This window comes from Giraffa tippelskirchi, chromosome 5 (genome assembly GCF_054371585.1).
Source record: "Giraffa tippelskirchi isolate mGirTip1 chromosome 5, T2T-mGirTip1v1.2.pri, whole genome shotgun sequence".
Classification (NCBI taxonomy): Eukaryota; Metazoa; Chordata; class Mammalia; order Artiodactyla; family Giraffidae; genus Giraffa; species Giraffa tippelskirchi.
In genome coordinates this window covers 174,324,467-174,345,388 of record NC_137279.1, presented here as the reverse complement: position 1 = coordinate 174,345,388, position 20,922 = coordinate 174,324,467, and the positions used below count along the sequence as shown (strand labels likewise).

Sequence of the window (20,922 nt, the reverse complement as noted above, 5' to 3'; positions counted from 1 at the left end):
ATGTTAGCTGATAGCCATGAGAAATGGAGGAAGTAATAAAGAGAAGTCTACATCCATTTGTTTCAGTTCAGTTCAGTCGCTCAGTTGTGTCCGACTCTTTTTGAGACCCCATGAATTGCAGCACGCCAGGCCTCTCTGTCCATCACCAACTCCCGGAGTCTACCCAAACCCATGTCCATCGAGTCAGTGATGCCATCCAACCATCTCATCCTCTGTCGTCCCCTTCTCCTCCTGCCCCCAATCCTTCCCAGCATTAGGGTCTTTTCCAATGAGTCAACTCTTCGCATCAGGTGGCCAAAGTATTGGAGTTTCAGCTTCAACATCAGTCCTTCCAATGAACACCAGGATTGATCTCCTTTAGGATGGACTGATTGGATCTCCTTGCAGTCCAAGGGACTCTCAAGAGTCTTCTCCAACACCACAGTTCAAAAGCATCAATTCTTTGGCGCTCAGCTTTCTTCACCGTCCAACTCTCACATCCATACATGACCACTGGAAAAACCATAGCCTTGACTAGACGGACTTTTGTTGGCAAAGTAATGTCTCTGCTTTTAAATATGCTATCTAGGTTGGCCATAACCTTCCTTCCAAGGAGTAAGCGTCTTTTAATTTCATGGCTGCAATCACCATCAGCAGTGATTCTGGAGCCCAAGAAAATAAAGTCTGACACTGTTTCCACTGTTTCCCCATCTATTTCCCATGAAGTGATGGGACCAGATGCCATGATTAGTTTTCTGAACGTTGAGCTTTAAGCCAACTTTTTCACTCTCCTCTTTCACTTGCATCAAGAGGCTCTTTAGTTCTTCTTCACTTTCTGCCATAAGGGTGGTGTCATCCGCATATCTGAGGTTATTGATATTTCTCCTGGCAATCTTGATTCCAGCTTGTGTTTCTTCCAGCCCAGCGTTTCTCATGATGTACTCTGCATATAAGTTAAATAAGCAGGGTAACAATATACAGCCTTGACGGACTCCTTTTCCTATTTAGAACCAGTCTGTTGTTCCATGTCCAGTTCTAACTGTTGCTTCCTGACCTGCATACAGGTTTCTCAAGAGACAGGTCAGATGGTCTGGTATGCCCATCTCTTTCAGAATTTTCCACAGTTTATTGTGATCCACACAATCAAAGGCTTTGGCATAGTCAATAAAGCAGAAATAGATGTTTTTCTGGAACTCTCTTGCTTTTTCGATGATCCAGTGGATATTGGCAATTTGATCTCTGGTTCCTCTGCCTTTTCTAAAAGCAGCTTGAACATCTGGAAGTTCACGTTTCACATACTGCTGAAGCCTGGCTTGGAGAATTTTGAGCATTACTTTACTAGCATGTGAGATGAGGGCAATTGTGTGGTAGTTTGAGCATTCTTTGGCATTGCCTTTCTTTGGGATTGGAACGAAGACTGACCTCTTCCAGTCCTGTGGCCACTGCTGAGTTTTCCAAATTTGCTGGCATATCGAGTGCAGCACTTTCACAGCATCACCTTTCAGGATTTGAAATAGCTCAACTGGAATTCCATCACCTCCACTAGCTTTGTTCATAGTGATGCTTTCTAACGCCCACTTGACTTCACATTCCAGGATGTCTGGCTCTAGGTGAGTGATCACATCATCGTGGTTATCTGGGTCGTGAAGATCTTTTTTGTACAGTTCTTCTGTGTATTCTTGCCACCTCTTCTTAATATCTTCTGCTTCTGTTAGGTCCATACCATTTCTGTCCTTTATCGAGCCTACCTTTGCACATTTGTTTACAGGTGAGTATTCCTTAATTACAGTCTGAGCTCCTTAAGGACAGGGATTATGCCATCTTTATATCACTAGCTAGGACAGTAAATAGTAATGTATAGTAATGTGCATTGTATATTACAAAAATCACTGACCTATTAACTCTCAGACTAATCCCTTTGGCCAGGTGAATGTAGTGTTCTTATTGGCGAGGCCTGGGTCATGTGCCCACCCGTAAAGCCAATGGATTAGATCAACTCTACCTAAGCCACACTGACTGCAAATGCGAGAGGAATGGTTCCAAAACAAAAATCAGGAAGCTTGTTACCCAAATAAGAGGGAAGGGAAGTTCAACAGGCAAAAACAGCAGGCAGCCCTCTCTTTAGCGGACACTGTAATTATCTCAAAACATACCTTGCTCCTTCCCCACACTAGTAAGGAGTTCATATGGGACTGACCTCTTCCCCAGCTCCAGGAGTAGGCTCTGATTCCACAGAGCAGTAGTTCTCAAAGTCTGGTGTGCAGACCAGTCAAAGCAGTAACATCTGGAAACTTGTAACAAACTTTTAGAACCCAATCCCAAACCTAGTGAATCAAAAACTCTGGGGGTAAGGCTTAAGCATTCTGTTTTTTTTTTTTTAACAAGTTCTCCAGGTGGTTCTGATGCACTCTCAAGTTTACAAGACAGAGAAAGCTACAGTTAGTAATTCAAGGAATCCCAATTTTAAGACAGTGATCCTTTGGGACACAGAACAGTCTAATTAGTGACAAACTCAGGATCTTTGTGTTATATTTGTGGGAAGCATCCTCCCTACCCCCCACCCCACTCCAAGAACTGAGGAAACATGCAAGCCCAGGAGCCAAAGGCAGTCATCTTATACTACCAGAGACGCCAGCCTGAGAAAAAAGCTGATATAGGGGAAAGCCAAACAAATGCAGAAAAACTGGCCCAAAGTCTGACCGTCTTGATCAAACTTAGCCAGGAGCCCTCATTCCCTTTTTTAAACTGACGTATAGTTGACTTACAATGTTGTGCTAATTTCTGCTGAGCAGCAAAGTGACTCAGTTATACACATCTATACATTCTTCTTTTATATACTTTTCCATGTGGTTTATCCCAGGAGATTGGATATAGTTCCCTGTGCTATCCAGTAGGACCTTGTTTATTCCCTCATTCCCTTTGAACTTTTCAATTACACAAACCCATAAATTCTCTTTGTTTAAACCAACCTGAGTTGGACTTTTTGCTACTGAATCTGAAAAATATCCTGATATTAGTTACAACAAGTTACAAGTCTATTCCTACATATCTATGTCCATGGGGAGAATGTACTAGGAAATAGTATCTATTCAACTGTCTAGCCTCTCTCTAAATTAGGCTTGGCAAATTTAGCAAATAAAAATACAAGATACCCAGTTAAATTTGAATTTCAGATAAACAATGAATAACTTTTTAGTATAAGTATGTCCAAAATATTGCATGGAGACATACTGCATTTATCTTATCTGGCAATGCTACCCTAAATGCCCACTGTTGATACCTAGGAATCAAAAGAGAGGCCCAGGTCAGTTGCAGTCAGACAGCAGTGATAACAGCTCTTACACAGTTCAGGAACAAGAGTAGACTCCAAGTACTGAACTACATCCTACTATAGGTCTGAATCACCCGACTATCTTAAACTTCTTCCTAAAAGTCAAACGTGTCAAACTCTGTGGCAGGTAAGTGTGACAAAATCAAATATGTTCCTATATGAGTATTCATAGCTTCTTTTCTTGACTCCCTTGGTTTCTGGCCCTTATTTTACAGATCACAGTAAGGAAACAGGCAAAGGAGAGAGCTAAAAGGGAAACCGGTACTCCCGGAAGAGAAACTAATAAGTTTGAGAAAGGCAGGAAAGAAGCAAAAACAATGACTGCTTAAGTTGCTATAGACTGTTCAAGTTGCTCTCCAGGGGTCACAAACTACAAGTAGACAAGGAAACAACGGGAAACCCAAGCAGTCTGAATCCAGAACCCCTAAATACTGAGCAACACTTCAGCACTGTCTATGCTCAAGCACTTAATCATTCCACTAATACATAAAAACACAAATACATTCTCATCATTCTAAAATACCAACAACTTTAGTACATAAAGTAAAATGATATATATGTGGCATGACTTCCTTCTCTTTAATTTCTCCTCCCCTTCATAGTCCACCACAGAAACTTAGAATTTCAAGATAATTTCCTTTTCAAAGTTACTTTTGAAAGTAAATTATAGTACAGTCTAGATTTATTCAGTAATGTTTATCAAAGCAACTCATGAGTAAGCCTTCATCAAATAACTAAGGCCACATATTATGCTGCTTTGCACTCAGATGTCAGAGATTAGATATCATAACACTTCAAAGATAGAAAAACCCATCCAAAAATATAGATTGACATCATTTTAAAAGCTAAATCTTTTAATTACTAAAGCATACTTAAGGCTAAAAATTAGAAAATAACTAAGTCAGTTTAGAAATGATAAGTTACATAACTAGTCAAAATATTCAGAATCCAACTACTTTTTACAATCTCCACAGCATCCACCCTTGTCTAAGCCACCACCATCCCTCAGACTGTTTATTGCAGTAGCCTCCTAACAGTTTCTCCACTTCCATCAGCAGCCAGAATTGTCCTTTTAATCCAGGAATCATAACACATCCTTCTTCAACACATTTGGATGGCTTCTCATCACAGTCAAGTTTTTTTCTTTATTAAAGCATATTTGATATATAGTATTATATAAGTTACAGATGTACAGAAGAGTGAGTCACAACTTTTAAAGGTTATGCTCCATTTATATTTCTCCGTCAAGTTTTAAAAGCCAAAGTTCTTACAATGTCCTATATAGTCTTCCCCACCATCCACATCATTACTTGTCTTTTAAATCTTACAATACTTTCCCGTCACTCCACTTCAGCCACACTGGCCTCCTAACTGATCCCTGAATACCCGACACACATGCTCCTGCCTCAGAGTAAGTCATCTGGGATTCCCTCTACCAGGCATGCTCCCTCACCCTCTTACCTCAGTAGCACCCTCACTTCCTTCACGTCAGGCCCTCCCTGTCTTAGTATTTAAAATAGTTTCTGGGGGAAATCCATGGTGGTCCAGTGGTTAGAACTCCACTCTTCCACTGCAGGAGAGCATTGTTTTGATCCCTGGTTGGGGAACTAAGATCCCGCAGGCTGCATGGCCTGAATGAATGAGTAAATAAATAAATAATATTGAAAACAGCAGTTCCCTCACCCAGCACTCAAATTTTTGTTCTCTCCTTTTTCTTCATAACATTTATCACCATCACTATGTATTCCACTTATGATTTTGTTTATTCTTTGTTCTCTCCCCTCCCTTAAAAATGTATACTCCATGAATAAAGGGAGTTTTGCTGTTCTATTGAATGCTATACCTGCCTGGCAATCAAATACTGCTGAAAAACATGAATTAATTAATACACAAGAACAAAAACATTTTTGGATGCTTAATATGGTCTGGGCATCATGTTAGCTGCTTTACAGTTGTTAATTCACTAAATTCTCAAAACAATCTTACTGAAGTAGGGACAACCATCATTGCCATTTGCAGGCAAGGAAATCAAAACACAGAAAACATAAGTAAACTGCCCAGTGATACATGCTAGGAAGCGGCAGAAGCTAATGTGAACTCTGGCAATCTGAGTCCAGAACCCTCTCTCTTAACAGCCCCACGATATTACCTCTGAATTTCTAACTAGTTAATACAATCTAATTAAAAGATATGATCTGAGTTACTTTAAGTGTCCTAATTTTTAAGGTCAGTCATTCAAATCATAAATCATTCTACAAGTCTTAGGCTTAATTTACCAAACTTAATTTACTAAACTTTGAAATATGGAATTTATAATTTTATAAAATGCTTTCTCACACTCATTTATCAGATGTACTAATTTACTCTATTCCAACACCTGCAAGCCTCCAATAAGGAAACGGTCAACCAGAGATGTTAGCTTCCTCATCTTCTAGAAAGCAACTGGTAAGACAGGAAATGGCCTGTCATATTTAACTTTCAATACTATGTAACCCTGTGAATTCCAATTTATAAAATGAAAACAGGCTTCATAATATATCACTGTACTAACTAGATTTTAGTTTTGAAAAAGAAAAAAAATTAACTCACTAATTATTTTTATTTCCAAACACAGAGACAAGAACTTTGAAAAGAGCTATGGTTCTCCAAATTACTTTTTAGAGTGGCCACTGTTGTTTCCCGACCTAGACTTCATCCCCTCCTCTTCCTTCCTAACAGAATCCTTCCCCTGATAATGCCTCAGAGGAAGTCAACACCACTCCAGATTCCACAAACACGGTTATTTCAATAGTAATCTCTATTGAACCACTCATGACTGGTTCAGGAATGGACATATGACTCAATTCTGGCCCAAAAGCTGTGAAAGAAGCCTGCTAGAGACTTTTGGAGAAAGTTTCCTCTCTTTCAATACAGTGGCACAGGAAGAGACATCTTCCTTCTTTTAGAAGTTGTGTGTAGGGAGACAATAGCCAGTTTCAGGGAGAGCGCAAGGCAAAGAATATGGGTTTTTACTGACGCTGAATTTCTATAATCAACCAGTATTGAAACTTATTAAATGAGAAGGTAAAATTTCTTATTTCTTAAGCCATGTTGAATGAGGTTCTGCTGCTTACAGCTAAAAATATACTAACTATATACTTTTTTATGAAACATATCCCAGGACGAATCTCAGGAAAAGAAGTTTGTAGTTCATTTTACAAATCCTTGTTAGAAGTTCAGTATGAATCATACCATACTGAGTGACTCTACTGTACAGTTAGAAAGCTGAGAAGGGTGCAGCTGAAAGAATGAACGCTAAAGCACAATTCCTCTAACACAATCATTTTGATATGGCCTTCTCCAAAATAATTTATACACAAATTTTAAATTTTGACTCATGATTTATATTTTCCTAAGTTAAAAAAAAAGAAACTAGGGAATTCCCTGGTCCAGTGGTTAGGACTCAGTGCTTTCACTTCTGTGGCCTGGGTTCAATCCCTGGTCAGGGAACTAAGTAATATCTGCAAGCCACATGGTACAGCCAAAAAAAAAAGAAAGAAACTACAAAAATAAGTACCTAAGATCACATAGCCTGGATTTGTTGCCCTATACCCTTACACACAGGTAGGCAACTAAACTGGTCCTCAAACAGAACATCAGACAGGAAATCCAAGACAGATAATGGTGGATGGTATGACACCACGGTATTGACTTTGGCTTTGTGTTGGCTCATAGTCACAGGGCACGGGGCAATTTTTACACTGACATGGGACATGCGAAATGGTATGATCTAGCAGGTTAGACCTAGTCTACTGCTCCTTTTATTAAAAAATAAAATAACCCTCTTACTTCACATGAACTCACAAATAATACACAAGGGACCAAAAAATATACCATGGGCGAACAATTTGAAAATTGATCTTATAAGGCTCTATGGTTGACCTTACCTTGTTATCCAAGTCAAGTTCTACAAAATCTAAATTTAATTGGTATAGCAACACATTAAACAACTTAAATCTACATTTAACCCAAACTTTCAAAAACTTATTACTCACTTTTACTACTTCAAAATTTCAAAAATGACTTTTATGCAAAACCATAAAATTTTGCTGATAACACTATGTATTGCATTTTTTCATTATTCCTTTTGTTACGATAAATTATAAGTTTAAAGGTCACATGTTGATAATAAATAATACCAACATTTTGAATTGAGTCACAAAATAAAGCTGGTTGGGTCCACAGGCCTAAGATTTAACAAAATATTTAGACACTGGGTGTTAATAGAGGGTAAAAAAAAAGGTACAAAAGAAATATGACAGCTTGACTTCAAGAAGCTTATCTTGTTGGGGAAATAAATTACATTTGCGAAATAATTAATGCCATAATGGAATGTGATTTTGTATCAAAATAACAGACCACAGCCCTAGATAATTAAGGGGTTCAGTGCTGGAATTTTTAGAGGAAGAAAAGGAGAAAGAAGGACTTACAAAGGATCCTGATTTAAAGATGGGGTAGGATGGGCATAATCTAACATAAGAAGCAGCATAAGCAAAAGGCTGGAGATGGAAATAAGCAAGGTATAGCGAAGTGATAAGCAAGGAATTGGGCAAGAAAAAAAATGGGAATAGAGGATTAGTAATTAAGATGGAAATGTAAATTGGTACCATATTACTAAAGATTACATATGTCAAGTTTGAGTATGGCCTCTGCTTAAAAGAAATGGAGAGTTACTAATAATTTCTAAATAGAGCAATAAAACAATGAAAATAACATTTCAGTAGGATTAAGCTGGCTGATGAATTCAGGATGAATTTATAGGGGAGGGGAAAAAGAAATTAGGAACAAAGAACCAGTTAGGAGGTACCAGTTAAGAACCTGGGTGTTAGGCAGACAGACCTGCTCTGCTACTTGCTGACTATGAAACACTGAATAAGTTAGGAAACACATTTATGTCTCAGTTTCCTATCTGTAAAGTGGGATAATAATCGTGCCTATTTTATAAGGTTGTTGTTTTTATAAGGTTGTGTGGCTAACAGAAATAATACATATGAAAGCATTTAACACAGTGCCAGGTCTACAATAACTACTCAACTAAGGCTGGCAACTATTATCTTATTACAAATCATTTCAAATGTGAGGTGATGAGGAACACAGGCAATAGAAACTAAAAAGAAAGGATGATTTGAGTGATATTTCCATAGACTCATGAGATGTTTTATCTAGAAAAGACCCTAGGGAATTCTTCCAAAAACAAAATGGCACCAGTTTAAATGTCAAGATGAAGAAAAGTTATGGAGCAAGATATCTCAAAAGGTTTTGACTGCAAGAGTATGCAAAGAGACAGAGTTAACTATTAATATTAGCAATATGCCAGGATATAAGCTACAATGAATTGAGTACATAACATGTGCCAAAGGGCTTCCCAGGTAGCTCAGCGGTAAAGAATCTACCTGCCGATTCAGGAGCTGCAGGAGATGTGGGTTCAATCCCTGGGTAAGGAAGATTCCCTGGAGGAGGAAATGGCAACCCACTCCAATATTCTTGCCTAGAACTCATGGACAGAGAAGCCTAGCTGGCCATAGTCCATGGGGTCACAAAGTGTCAGACACAACTGAGCAGGCAGACATGCAGCACACAACACATGCCAAACACTGTACTAGGTATTGATGTAGTACTTCTCATCTCCAGAACAACTGCGAACGGTGTGTATTCATTCAATTCCACAGAAGAGAAAATGGATGCTCACAGAGATTACAAGCACTAGTAAAGTAAGAAGCAAAGCTAGGTTTGGGACCCATACCATCTGTTTCCAAAGCCTGTGTTCTTTCTGCTACATTCAGGGTACATCCTCCTTTAATATCAATAAAAATTATATCACATAGACATATTCGTAATTATTTTTCTATATACTTTGTTAAATATGGTGACCATAAAGATGTCCAATATTTTCTACATTCTATGAAAAATATAAAGCATGAAAAAAACAATGAGAATAAACTTTAAAAGCATTATCAAGTGAAGACTTACCATACTTCTAATGAAACATACTTGGATATACTATAAACTATAATATATTAAAATGAAAGCAATGACTAATCTTTTTCAATAAGATGCAGAAAAAGTTGGCATGGGTTTTTTAACATCATTTGATTATATAAACATTCATTCCATACTACAATATCATTAAAAAGTGACACCTAGCTCATAAAAGAAATATCTTACGATACACACAGGAGAAGCATTTTATATAAGATGAACCCATCAAATGTTCAGAGTTGTAAAGAAAAATTCAACCACAGAAGCAGGATGCCCAATCTGCTAACAGTAAGGACCACATGGTGGCAGGTGACCTATTTCTCCAGTGTGTTTCTCAGCAGACATTTTCTTCAACCACAGGGCCAGTATGTTAGTTCTCCACCTGAATGTTACTTAATCTAAAATTTTACCAGGATGAAAATACTAAGTATGCCAAAAAAAGTAAGTTTCCTGAAACAACCTTTTCATCTGGCTCCAAAAATACTTTACTAGGTTGGCCATCAAACTATGTAGTCAAGTAACTACTAAATCAGTATTTCTCAGAGTGTAATCCAGAGATCACTGAGGGTCCCCAAGACCTTTCAGAGGGCCCAAGAGGGTCCAATTTTCACACTATTTTCAGAGTGTTACTAAGACATTATTTGCCTTCTGTACTCTCATTCTTTCACAACCGTGTTGTGGAGTTTTCCAGAGGCTATGACCTGTGATATCTCAACAGACTAAATGCAGGAGCAAACATGGGAATTTATATGCCTTCTATTAAGCCATACATTAAAGATTAAAAAGCCTGACATTAAAAGTTATTTGCAAAAACATAAAATGATGTCACTCTTCTCACTTTTTTTGTTTGTTTTAGGGGAAATACAGCTATTTTCTCATTTTAAAGTTATGTTAACATGTAATGCTTTATTATTTCTAAATGAATTAAATACTTTTTAACTTCTCAGTTTTATTCTAATATACAGCAAATTTCAATAGATACAACCCACTTAAACAGAAACTCTTTGGGATCCTCAATAATTTTAAGAGTATAAAAAGGGTTGTTGTTGTTTAATCACTAAGTCATGTCCAGCTCTTTGCAACCCCATGGACTGTAGCCCTCCAGGCTCCCCCGTCCCTGGGATTCTCCAGGCAAGAACACTGGAGTGGGTTGCCATTTCCTTCTCCAGGGGATCTTCCCGACCCAGGGATCCAACCTGAGTCTCGTGCATTAGTAGATGGATTCTTTACCACTGAGTCACCCAGAAAGCCCATAAAAGGGGTACTGAGATTTAAAAAAATGAGAACCACTTTTCCAGACCTTCCTATATTTATGTTTTGCCAAACAATTAAATTTTTTAAATTTTCTAGTTATCACTGAAGAGATTGCCGCTGCCCTACAGAAATTTGTTCTTAATAAGAAAAAAGAACAAAAAAGTCTACAATCTTAAAAAGAATTGTATCTGTTAGTCTAAAAAAGAAATGAGTTATTACATCTTCTCAAAATAAACACAATAACAATGTCAAAACTGAAGTGCACTCTAACAGACCACTACCTAGAAGCTTTGGGGATGAGTTTATGATCAGTTGCGTATTGGTAATCTTCCAATAGCTCTTATCCCCAAAACAGGGCTCTTTGGGGCTTCCCTGGTGGTCCACTGGTTAAGAATACGGCTTACAATGCAGGAGTCAACCAGTTCAATTCCTGGTCCGGGAGTATCCCACATGCCGCTAAGCAACTAACCCCAAGCCCCCAAGTTTCGTGGCATCAAAACTACTGAAGCCCCACCCACACACCTAGAAGAGCAACAAGAGAAGCCACTGCAACGAGAAGCCAGAGCCCCACAACAAGGAGTAGCCCCCACATGCTGCAACTAGAGAAAGCCTGCGCACAGCAAGGAAGACCCATCACAGCCAATAAATAAATAAATAAATCGTAAAAAAAAAAAAAAACAGGGCTCTTTGAAAGGACTATCCAGCAACTGTTTTGTTACGGAATAAGCCTGATTTCCAAATCACAAGAGGACTAACCAAGATGCTTATAAGCAATTCTCTGTACCATAATCTTAACATTTCTGAAATTAAAATGTTTTATACTCCATCTAAACAGTTTGGTATTTCCCAGTACTTCTGGGAAACACATAAAGATTAAGACATCAAAGTTTCATTTGGATCCACCTCTTACATTGTCAGTAAATTATAATAGATGTAGCAATCCAGCCAGTTATTAGAATCTTCAGGATACATGGTAATGGTAGTTTTTGAAAATACAGGCTGGAAAGAAAGACCTTTGAAAACTAGTTTTTGAGGCTGCTGAGAGCAATAATAGACAAAAATCTCACATTTACACTTCAGACTAAAATTAAAATGAAAGTCATATTTTAAAAACTGTAATATTAATATTACAGTTAAGGACCCTAAGTCAATAACTGTGTAATTTGAAAGTTACTTAAACCTAGGCTACTGCAATAGTCAAGAAATGAAGTGACTGAAGACCTTAAGTAGAAAAGCAGGTAAAGGCTAGAAAAAAACAACACTCCTTGGGCATTCATTAATTCAACACATATTTATTAAATTGTCTACTACTTGCAAGACCTTGACAAGCTAAGAAGATCATAAACTGGTGGGAAGATAATTTCAAAGGGGGAAGTATACATAAATAAATGCAGAAGCTACTCTAGGCAGAATGGAAGAAGTTCTATCTGAGAAGTGATAGAAGAGGGAGGGAAAGAAGGAAGGATGTCTCCAAACAGTAGGGATCAGGGAACATACATTCTGGCAAAGAAGTCATCTAACCAGGACCCTTAACATGTATGAGATTTCAACCCAAAGTGAAAGGCACCCCAGGAAGAGGGAAGAGCACACAGTCAAGGAACAGCAAGTATAAAACAGCTTCCACAGAACTTGTGATGGACTCCAAGAGAAGAAAAAACTGGAAAATTAGGTTGGAAGGAAAAATAAAGGGACTTATATGACAAGATAAGCAAGATGCAGCTTTTTTCAGTAGGCAAAGGAAAACCGCTGGAAGATTTTTAAGTCATTGGAAGGTTTACCATTGGAAGCTAAATCAGTACATGATACTTTAAGAATACTGTGGATTGGACAGAGTAGAAACAGGGGGAGAACCGTTAGTGCACTATCACACGAGTCCAGGAGTTTGATCTAGGATCCTAGGATAGGAACTAGGAACTAGGAAAAGGATAGATACAAGACATGCTGCAACCTCTTCACTAAAAATTTACTTAGTTTTAAACATCTCACAACTTAATTTATTGCACAAAACAAGGTTGTTCACATTATTGATACTAAAAAACATTCACTTCATAGGCAATATTTTAGCATACTCAAGTATGTTTCCTTTTTAAAAAGCTGTTAGAAATAACTAACTGTATTCTATTAATACATTAAGTCTACAAAAGGGGTAATGAAGAGCAGTATATGCATACTTTTAATATTCTGACTAGAATCTCAGTATGCAAAATTTCATTTAAGAATAAACATTCTAAACTCAAAAGTTTATTTCCATGGAATACACAAAGTTTGGATCAGAATTTTCTAAACAACCTTTTAAGACCCACATCACTGCATAATGAAAACAGCTGACTTTTCTTAAAATCATTTTTGGACAATTCAACTCAACTCAGTCTATATTTCTACTAGGCCCAGGTTTTTCAAGTATTAGTGCCTTCTTCATTTTCTCCCCTCCTCCCCACTCACCTCTCCGCCCAACAAATTCCCTTTGTACGTCTGCAAGGCCAGATATTAAATGAACATAGTATGATTCTAAGGCAGTTTGAATATATAATTCTCACAGTAACAGAAATCTAGAATTATTAACCTTACTTTTTACAGGAGAGGAACCAAGGATGTACTAAATTTCCATTTACGTGAATAACAAATGCATCTAATAGAAATGATGCTTTACCATTAAGGGGAAACAAAGAGGGAAATACACACAATAGATGGGTGGCAAATCTTACAAACTTTGCAAAATACAAAAGAAACTGTATCTGGATTGCAGTCACAATTATAAAAGCAAATAAAGAAGGCTCCAAAATGAAGGGAAAAGAAAAAAATTCTAAGTGATCATTAAGAGTGAAAAAGGTTGATTCAATATTAGTACTGGCTCTTATTATAACATCATTTAACACTCTATCACTCGATGACTAATTGAAAAAAAAAAACACAAAGAGGAGAATTCACTGTTCACAAGGACACAGGAAATAATTTCTACATACATCCTGTAAGCCAGTTATACTTCATTACACTTTCATGGGCTCAGATCTTTTCAAAGGTTTCCAAAAACATACAGTCTTATGATAACTGAGATTCCCCAATGACACAATTTATTCTGTAGGCTTAGCTACATTTTTAAAAGACATAACTAATTCATCCTCAACAAAAATAGTCACAAAGGCCCTCTACTTACTCAAAATCATTACATAAAGCACTGTCTATAATTGCAAACAGGATTTGAAAATCTGACAGCTGATAATCAGGACACAGACTTAAAAGAAAAAAAATTACCCAACTTTTCCATTTTTCCTTCCTTTTCTTTTCCTACCATATACACAAAATGTCTGTAAGGATCTCAGACAAAGCTCTAAAGTAAAAATAGAGTGTATGTATACTTTACATTATGGCACTCAAACCTATCACATATATGTACACATCACATATATTCACACAAAAAAGGTTCTTTCTCTTTTTACGCTAAGAACAGAAGTTACATTAAATACTATTACATAAATTAAGTTAAACCATCATAAATTAAAGAGTAATAAAACAGTGCACACAGATCTCTCTGAGCGACTATATTCTGAAAAGAAAAACCTCAGACTAAGGCCATGACTGAATAAAAAAGCCCAGCCCGTGAAAATCACTAACCGGCATTCGGTTTCCACGAGAGAAAAGGGGATCTTTAAAACGAATAATCACATAGGCAAGCCCAGTTTCAGAAGTTAACGAAGGTAAAAACACAGCGAACCAAATGTACGAAATGACAAGCTTTAAAGAATTCCCCTAAAGGGAAAAACTGACTTTAAGACTGGGATATAAAGCATCCTTTGCAGGTAGAATCTTTAATTCAAACAGAGAAAAAAAAGGGGAGGGGGGGCGTTGGAGGGTACGACGAAATCCTGAACGACAAGCAAAGGCAAAGTAAAAGAAACGGGTCCTTCCTCCCACCCCCACCACCCCAGCCCCCACCCCCACTCTCACAGGACAATAGGATCGGGGTCCTAACTGCAAACTTTAAACGTATAAACCAGAAGCAGTTTTTACTGCAGCTCTAACTGCAAATCTGCCCCTCATCCCGAACCTAGAGCACCCAAGAATACTTCTGCCCGGAAAACATCGCCAAGGTCTCGTTAAACACAAATCAGACCCATCACAAGATTCTTTTTTTCTCCCAAGTACCTGGAGGATCCATTTCAATATAAAATATCAGTTCTGTCGAATAGGGCATCATCACCTCCCTCCAGTCTGCGTCATCGCGGTCCATACTCCACACCGTATTGTACATCGCGCTGTCAGGGGCAGGTCGTCAGAAAATATATAGAAAGCATATATATTCTTTATCTGCTATTTAAAAATCTAAAAATATATATCTGTAAAAGTCCCACTGGAAAATGTACTTCGGGGTTTCCAACGGCCGGTACAAGTCCAGCCAACTACTAGGACGAGGACGGGGTCCTTCTCTCCTCTCCTCCGGCATCAAACAAAATGCCCCCGGAATGTTCAATCTACGGGCTTTTCTCCTCGAAGGGATACAGAGAGGCTGGGGTGGGGGTGGGGGGGCGCGAGGGCAGAGGTGCTAAAAAGCGGCTTTCCAAAAATCCCTTCTACCCAGTCGTTCTGCAAAGAGAAAAGCTCCTATAGCCTTCAAATCTTTCCGCGGAAGCCACTTTCGTGTCCTTCGAGAGCGAGAATGGAGAGGGGGAAAAAAGAACGCGTTGCAAGAAAGGTTGGGGAAGTGACAAAGGAAAGAATAAAAAGGGGGCTGGGTATTGCGTTCAAGTTTCGGGGTCCCACTGGTCTGCGAGGAGAGATCCCCTCAGGGGCCGGGACCCGGGCTTCGTTTCGTTCGGACTCGGAACCGAAGCTGCCGCAGCCTCGGGATGGGGTCCTGTTCCAGAGTCCAGTTAGCTCTGCTTGGCCGGACGCTCCCGCCGGGCTGTAAGCGAGCCCGCCAGCGCCTGATCCCCTCACGCTTTGCCCTGACTCCAGCCACTAGAGTTTCATTTTAACGGCGCGAAGGGGGACACCCTCCCCCGCCCCCAAGCTCCCCCGCTGAGGCGCCACCCAACCAGGCCGAGCAGGGGGGACGGCCAGCATCGCCAGTGCTCCTTCCACTCTAACCCGCCTCGAAGTGTTAGGGTTTCTGTCAGGTGCCTGAGACGGTGTGGGTAACACTGTCCTCTGCCTCAGCTATCAATTCTCCCCATCGCTCCCTAGGCCTCGGCTCCTTAACCCACCAACCTCTCTTCCCCCCCCAGCCTCAATCAGAATGGTAGGGCCCGGGCGCTGGCTGCTCGCCAGGAGTCAGTGCCTGGAGCACGCGAGCCGGGCCGGGAGGGAGAGGCGAGCAGGGAGGAGAGGAGGGGGAAGAGAGAGTGAAGTGACTGGTGATTGGCTGAGCCGGGTTGCCGGAGCCCGGAGCCTGCGTCTTTTGTCTGCCTTGCTCCAGCAAAGGAGCGGGAGACGACTGCGCGCCCCAAGCGGGCCAATCAGGAGCCAGCCGGCGCCGGCCGGTGTGGCGGCGATTGGTCGGAGCCTAGTTACTAAGCGGGACAAAGGCAGAAGGGGGAAAGAAAAGAAGAGAAGGGAAAAAAAAAGAAAGAAAGCGCAAACGGCGGTTACTGACAGGCTGGGCGAGCGCTCGGGGGCTCAAGCTGCCCGGAGACAGGCGGGGCTCCCGCTGAGGCTCGGTCCGCTCGGACGAGTGGAAGAGGGGGAGGACGGGCGGCGCGAGACACCTCTGCCCGGAGACTGGCCGCGGGGGAGGGGAGCGGACCGAGAGGGGAGCGTGCTGTCACTTGGCGGGACGCGCGCTCTTCTGGCCCTTAGGATGTCCCCGGGCAGAGTTCTTCCCCCACGGACCTCTTCCCCTTGCTGCGACAGCCCGCCCCACCTCACCCACCCCTCATGATAAGTTGTCAGATAAAGCAAAGGTCCCTAAAGCCAATTGCTAGACCGTTATTGCTCAGTGAGAGAACACGCCCGTGGGCCCCGTGCAGCAGTCCCGGCCGCTACCTGAACCCGGCCTCGATTTCTTCCCTTGAGCAGTGAGGCACTTCTTAAGGAAGCATTTCGCAGTTCCTCTGCGCTTTCCACATCAGGACTTTCGAACCCAGGGGGACCTCGCCACACCTGAAATAAATAGCGGAGCGCCACAGCAGGCCCCTCAACTCGAGTGCTTGAGCCAGAAAAGAAAAAAAAAAAAAAAGGCCTTAAAATTACAGCGTGTGTGTGAGTTTCGAAATAAATCACAGGTGGAATCTCTCGCCAAAAGGGCTCTATTACTGTTCCCCCCGACAGACCCTCTTCCACGTATACCCAGTCCCTCCCCCCATTCTTAAAGTATGAAATGCTGAATATTTTCACGCATTTCAGAAACTGCTAATTAACTTGCTGGGGGTGGGGGGTACAGTAGCATCTCTTGAAGGTTGTGCCTGGAATTGCCGTTCTTCATACTCTGCAATAAAGTCAGGAGTCCAAAAACTGCTCCATTTCCTCTTTACACAGGAATAACAAAGCCCATTGTGTTTGGGTTGACAACCTGATTTAAGCCCTAGCAAAAACTACCGTGAGTGGCTCTGCTATATTGACATGCCTGTGGGAAAGTTGCCGCGTTTCACCCTCAACCTTCTCAAGTGGTTCTGCCTTCCTTAAAGGTGCTCTGACTGTGAGTTGAGTCAGTTCCTGGAAGCAGACAGTCAAAATGTATATGGACTGTGTATAAAGTCATGGGTTGAAAAGAGCCAGGAAGAAGGAATGGACCAGACTGTGCTGAAAACACATATCAGGATTCTTGATAGACTTACTTTCTTACATTTCTGAAATTCAAATATGATTCAGGAGGCAAATCTACCTGGGACAGGGCACATTAATTTGAATGTCCTGGACCATTCGTCAAATAGAAGATGCTGGAAGATCAACTCCCAGTTTGTGGCTGGCTTCCCAGCATACTCTTTACTTCATGGTATCTGGGAGCCAGAAGTACTCACATTTGATAACTCAAAAAGCAGAGCAATCAGTCAGGGCAAGTTGGTTTATTTTTGTTCACGGGTGTCCCTGTGCATTCCCAAACAAAATGAAGGTGAAGAGAGGAAGTGTGAAAAAGATAATGTCTTTCAGATTTCCATAATAGCTTTTGCGTGGACCACTTCTCATGGTTTGGTGGTGGGAGTTCAATTTCCAATACACAGAACAATCACCCAGGCCCTCCCCACAGCTAAGGCTTTGGAAGATGTAGTAAAGAAGCAGGAAAGTGTATAATGTTTGCTCCAAACTGACACACACAGTAAAGCTGTGTGATTCAACCTTGCCACCTAAGATCATATGACCCAGCTGTCCAACAAATAAACCTTTGAATAGGAGGCCTCTGAAGAATAACAGTGATGCAAGAGGTAAGGATGAATCAAGGGGAAGCACACTTCTTTCAGATGGACTTGAACCAGTGCCCTGCCATGGTGGGAAGCGCCTGTCACATGATGCTGGCTTTACTTTCCTTCAGTTGAGAAATAGAAGTGAAGTTCTGACTACTTGTCACCAAACTGCCTCAGGCTTTTTGGCAAATGTTAGCTCTGGTGCCCTGGACCATTTCCATCCTGGAGAATTATATTTGGCCTGGGTGTGGATTAAATTCAGCTCTAAGAGCTCAAACTCCTGGGTCACCACCGGCTACTTTGAGAACTGATTTTTTTCCCCTTTGCCTCCCTCCTTTCTCTTTTAAATTTAAAGTAGTCTTAAGTAAATCACAAAATCTTCCTTGGAGATTACCTTCAGATTTATGCAGGCTATTTAGTTTATTGTGAAACACTCTGAAAATGAAAAAAAAAAAAATGCCACTTAAGTACTTAGAATTAATAGTACTTTTCTGTGATTCCAAATGGACCAGGTGTCCTTCACGTTTCAACCTGGTCTGGTTGCTGTGAAACAGTTCTAATATGCTCCTTTTCCCCTCTGTATTTCAGAGATGGATGAAATATGTCTTCTGTGCACTGAATATAGGCTATGATCTCAGAGCTCTCTGTGCCAGCAGAATCAGCCTGGAACTCAGCCAAAAGTTCTTCGTGATTAAAGGTACCATCTGAGCATGCAATATTTTTTTTTTAAGTCTTGCAAAATGGAAACATACTTTTATTATTTTTTTAAGGTCACTGGCTTTAACACAGAACTGGCTTTAGCCTTTGGGGAAGGATCACTGGACTCAATTCCCCTCTTTTTCTTCCTTTCTTATTATCTTCCCTTGACCATGTGTCTTCTGATAAGGCCAAGTCCATGCAGCTAAATAAACTCAATAAATGGAATTCCAGGAAAACTCTGCAAATTATCAGTTGCAGATTTCAGGACCTCCCCAGCCACATACCTTATAAGTTAGGGATATATCAAGTTTTTGTGGAAAAGTTTGCCTTTAAAATGTAAAAAAAAAGCAGTGCTAGTGTATCTTCTAGAAGGACATCTTCACTAGGGATTGATCATGATCTCTTGAGATGACAGTGCCTAACATCTTGTCTTTCCTTTTTTTTTTTTCAGAATGATACTCCTTTTATTCGGCATTTGTAATTTTTTATCTCTCCTCTACATCTTTCTTGAAACTTGGGGAAAGGGTTAATCCTATCAACCCAAGGCAGTGGGAAATTATGACATATGATGAATGAGTGATTTTCATAGAAGTGGCATTTCTCCAGATGCTGCTCAGTTCCTGGGTTTATAGGGCTCTGTTTGAGGGCTTCTTCAGACTCAACACAGGATATAGACCTTCTCCCCACTTTGGGTTCTTTTTCAGCTTTGGGGATCACCAAAAACAGCAGATCTCTCTCTAGCCTAACATGCTCGCCTCTTTTTGGTGTCTACCCTACTAGCAACACAATGTCCACCTGAACAGTGTGTTATGCTGCTGCTGCAAACTTCCCCTCCATCAAGGCAACAGCTTTCAGCTCAGCTCTCACCAGGAGAGAGCGAGCAAATGAGATCCAAATGACAGGAACAATAGTCCAGGCTGTTGCACGAGGGCAGGGCACAAACAGGGCAGGCAGCTGGTGAGCTCTGTTATCTTGTTTAATCTCCATAACCCTGAGAAGGGCTGTATGTTTATTTTCATTGTGTGTGTGTGTCTGTGTTAGTCACTCAGTCGTGTCCGACTCTGCGATCCCATGGACTTTAGCCCGCCAGGCTCCTATGTCCGTGGGGATTCTCTAGGCAGGAATACTGGAGTGGGTTGCCATTCCCTTCCCCAGGGGATCTTCCCGACCAAGGGATCGAACCTGGGTCCCCCCCATGGCAGGCAGATTCTTTACTGTCTGTGCTACCAGGGAATCCCCATTCTCATTTTACAGAAGAGGAAATTGAGACCCAGAGCAGTAAGGAGACTGGTTTAAAGTCACACCAAAGTCACACAGCCACTTAGTAGCAGACCCAGGATTAGAGCCCCAGGTCCCGACAATCAGCTCAATGCCTTTCCCACTACATCACACAGCTTCTCTCTCCTCTTCATTCACTTAGCAAATGTTTGCTGATGCTTCTAAACACTGGGGATAAAAGAATGAAAAGACAAAGTGCCTAACATTGAGTCCAGATTCCTCAGGAGTCCAACTATATACCTGTAATTATAGAATTGCGCTATAATAGAGAAACTGACAAAGTACTTTATGAGCCCCCAAAACAATGCTGATCTCTGCCCATATGCAGCTGAGTAAAGGCTTCCTAGAGGAGGTGATATTTAGCCTGCCCTAAACTTACATGGTCTCTTTACTTCTCAGTTTGTCAGATCCATTTGATTAGCTCAAAACATGAAAAAGTTTCACTGAAAGCTGACCCAAAGATCAGATCACCAGTCTCATTATTTTTAATCGAACTGCAATAGCCCTTATAATCTCCCTGCCTTGCTGCTTCTGATTTATGTTCTACAAAGTTAGAATGATGGCTCTAAATAAAAAATCTGGACGTGTCACTCCCTCGCAGAAACTGCCCAGTGCCCTCAGGATAAGGTTTCAGTCTCTTAGCTTGGCATTCAAGGCTTTGGTGGTCTAACCCCTGCCTACCTCTCCAGTCTTCTCACACATTTCTTCCTGTCCCTCCTAAGAACCAGCTATATTGAAATACTGCGGTTCTCAGAACAGTAGGTAATTTCTCCTCCATACAACACCCTCCACTTCAAAGTGGCAAACTCCTACTTCTGTGCATCTGATCTTGAAGATTGTGCTCACTCAGTCCCCTGCATTGACCTCTGTGCAGCCCTTCAGTTCAGTTCAGTTCAGTCACTCAGTTGTGTCCGACTCTTTGCAACCCCACGAATTGCAGCATGCCAGGCCTCCCTGTCCATCACCAACTCCCGGAGTTTACCCAAACCCATGTCCATCGAGTCGGTGATGCCATCCAACCATCTCATC

The 20,922-nt window shown here is 40.9% G+C and overlaps 1 protein-coding gene across 4 annotated transcripts in view; it reads right to left on the bottom strand.

Moving 5' to 3' along the window:
• PIK3R3 (phosphoinositide-3-kinase regulatory subunit 3) overlaps window positions 1–15,527 on the bottom strand; it is a 108,634-nt gene extending 93,107 nt beyond the window's left edge. For all 4 annotated transcript variants that reach the window (XM_081488587.1, XM_081488588.1, XM_081488590.1 and 1 more), the window contains exon 1: window positions 14,726–15,527. In XM_081488587.1, the coding sequence (XP_081344713.1) occupies window positions 14,726–14,831 (106 nt within the window). In that variant the 5' untranslated portion in view covers window positions 14,832–15,527. The remainder of the gene's footprint in view (window positions 1–14,725) is intronic.
• Between the last annotated feature and the right edge of the window lie 5,395 nt (window positions 15,528–20,922).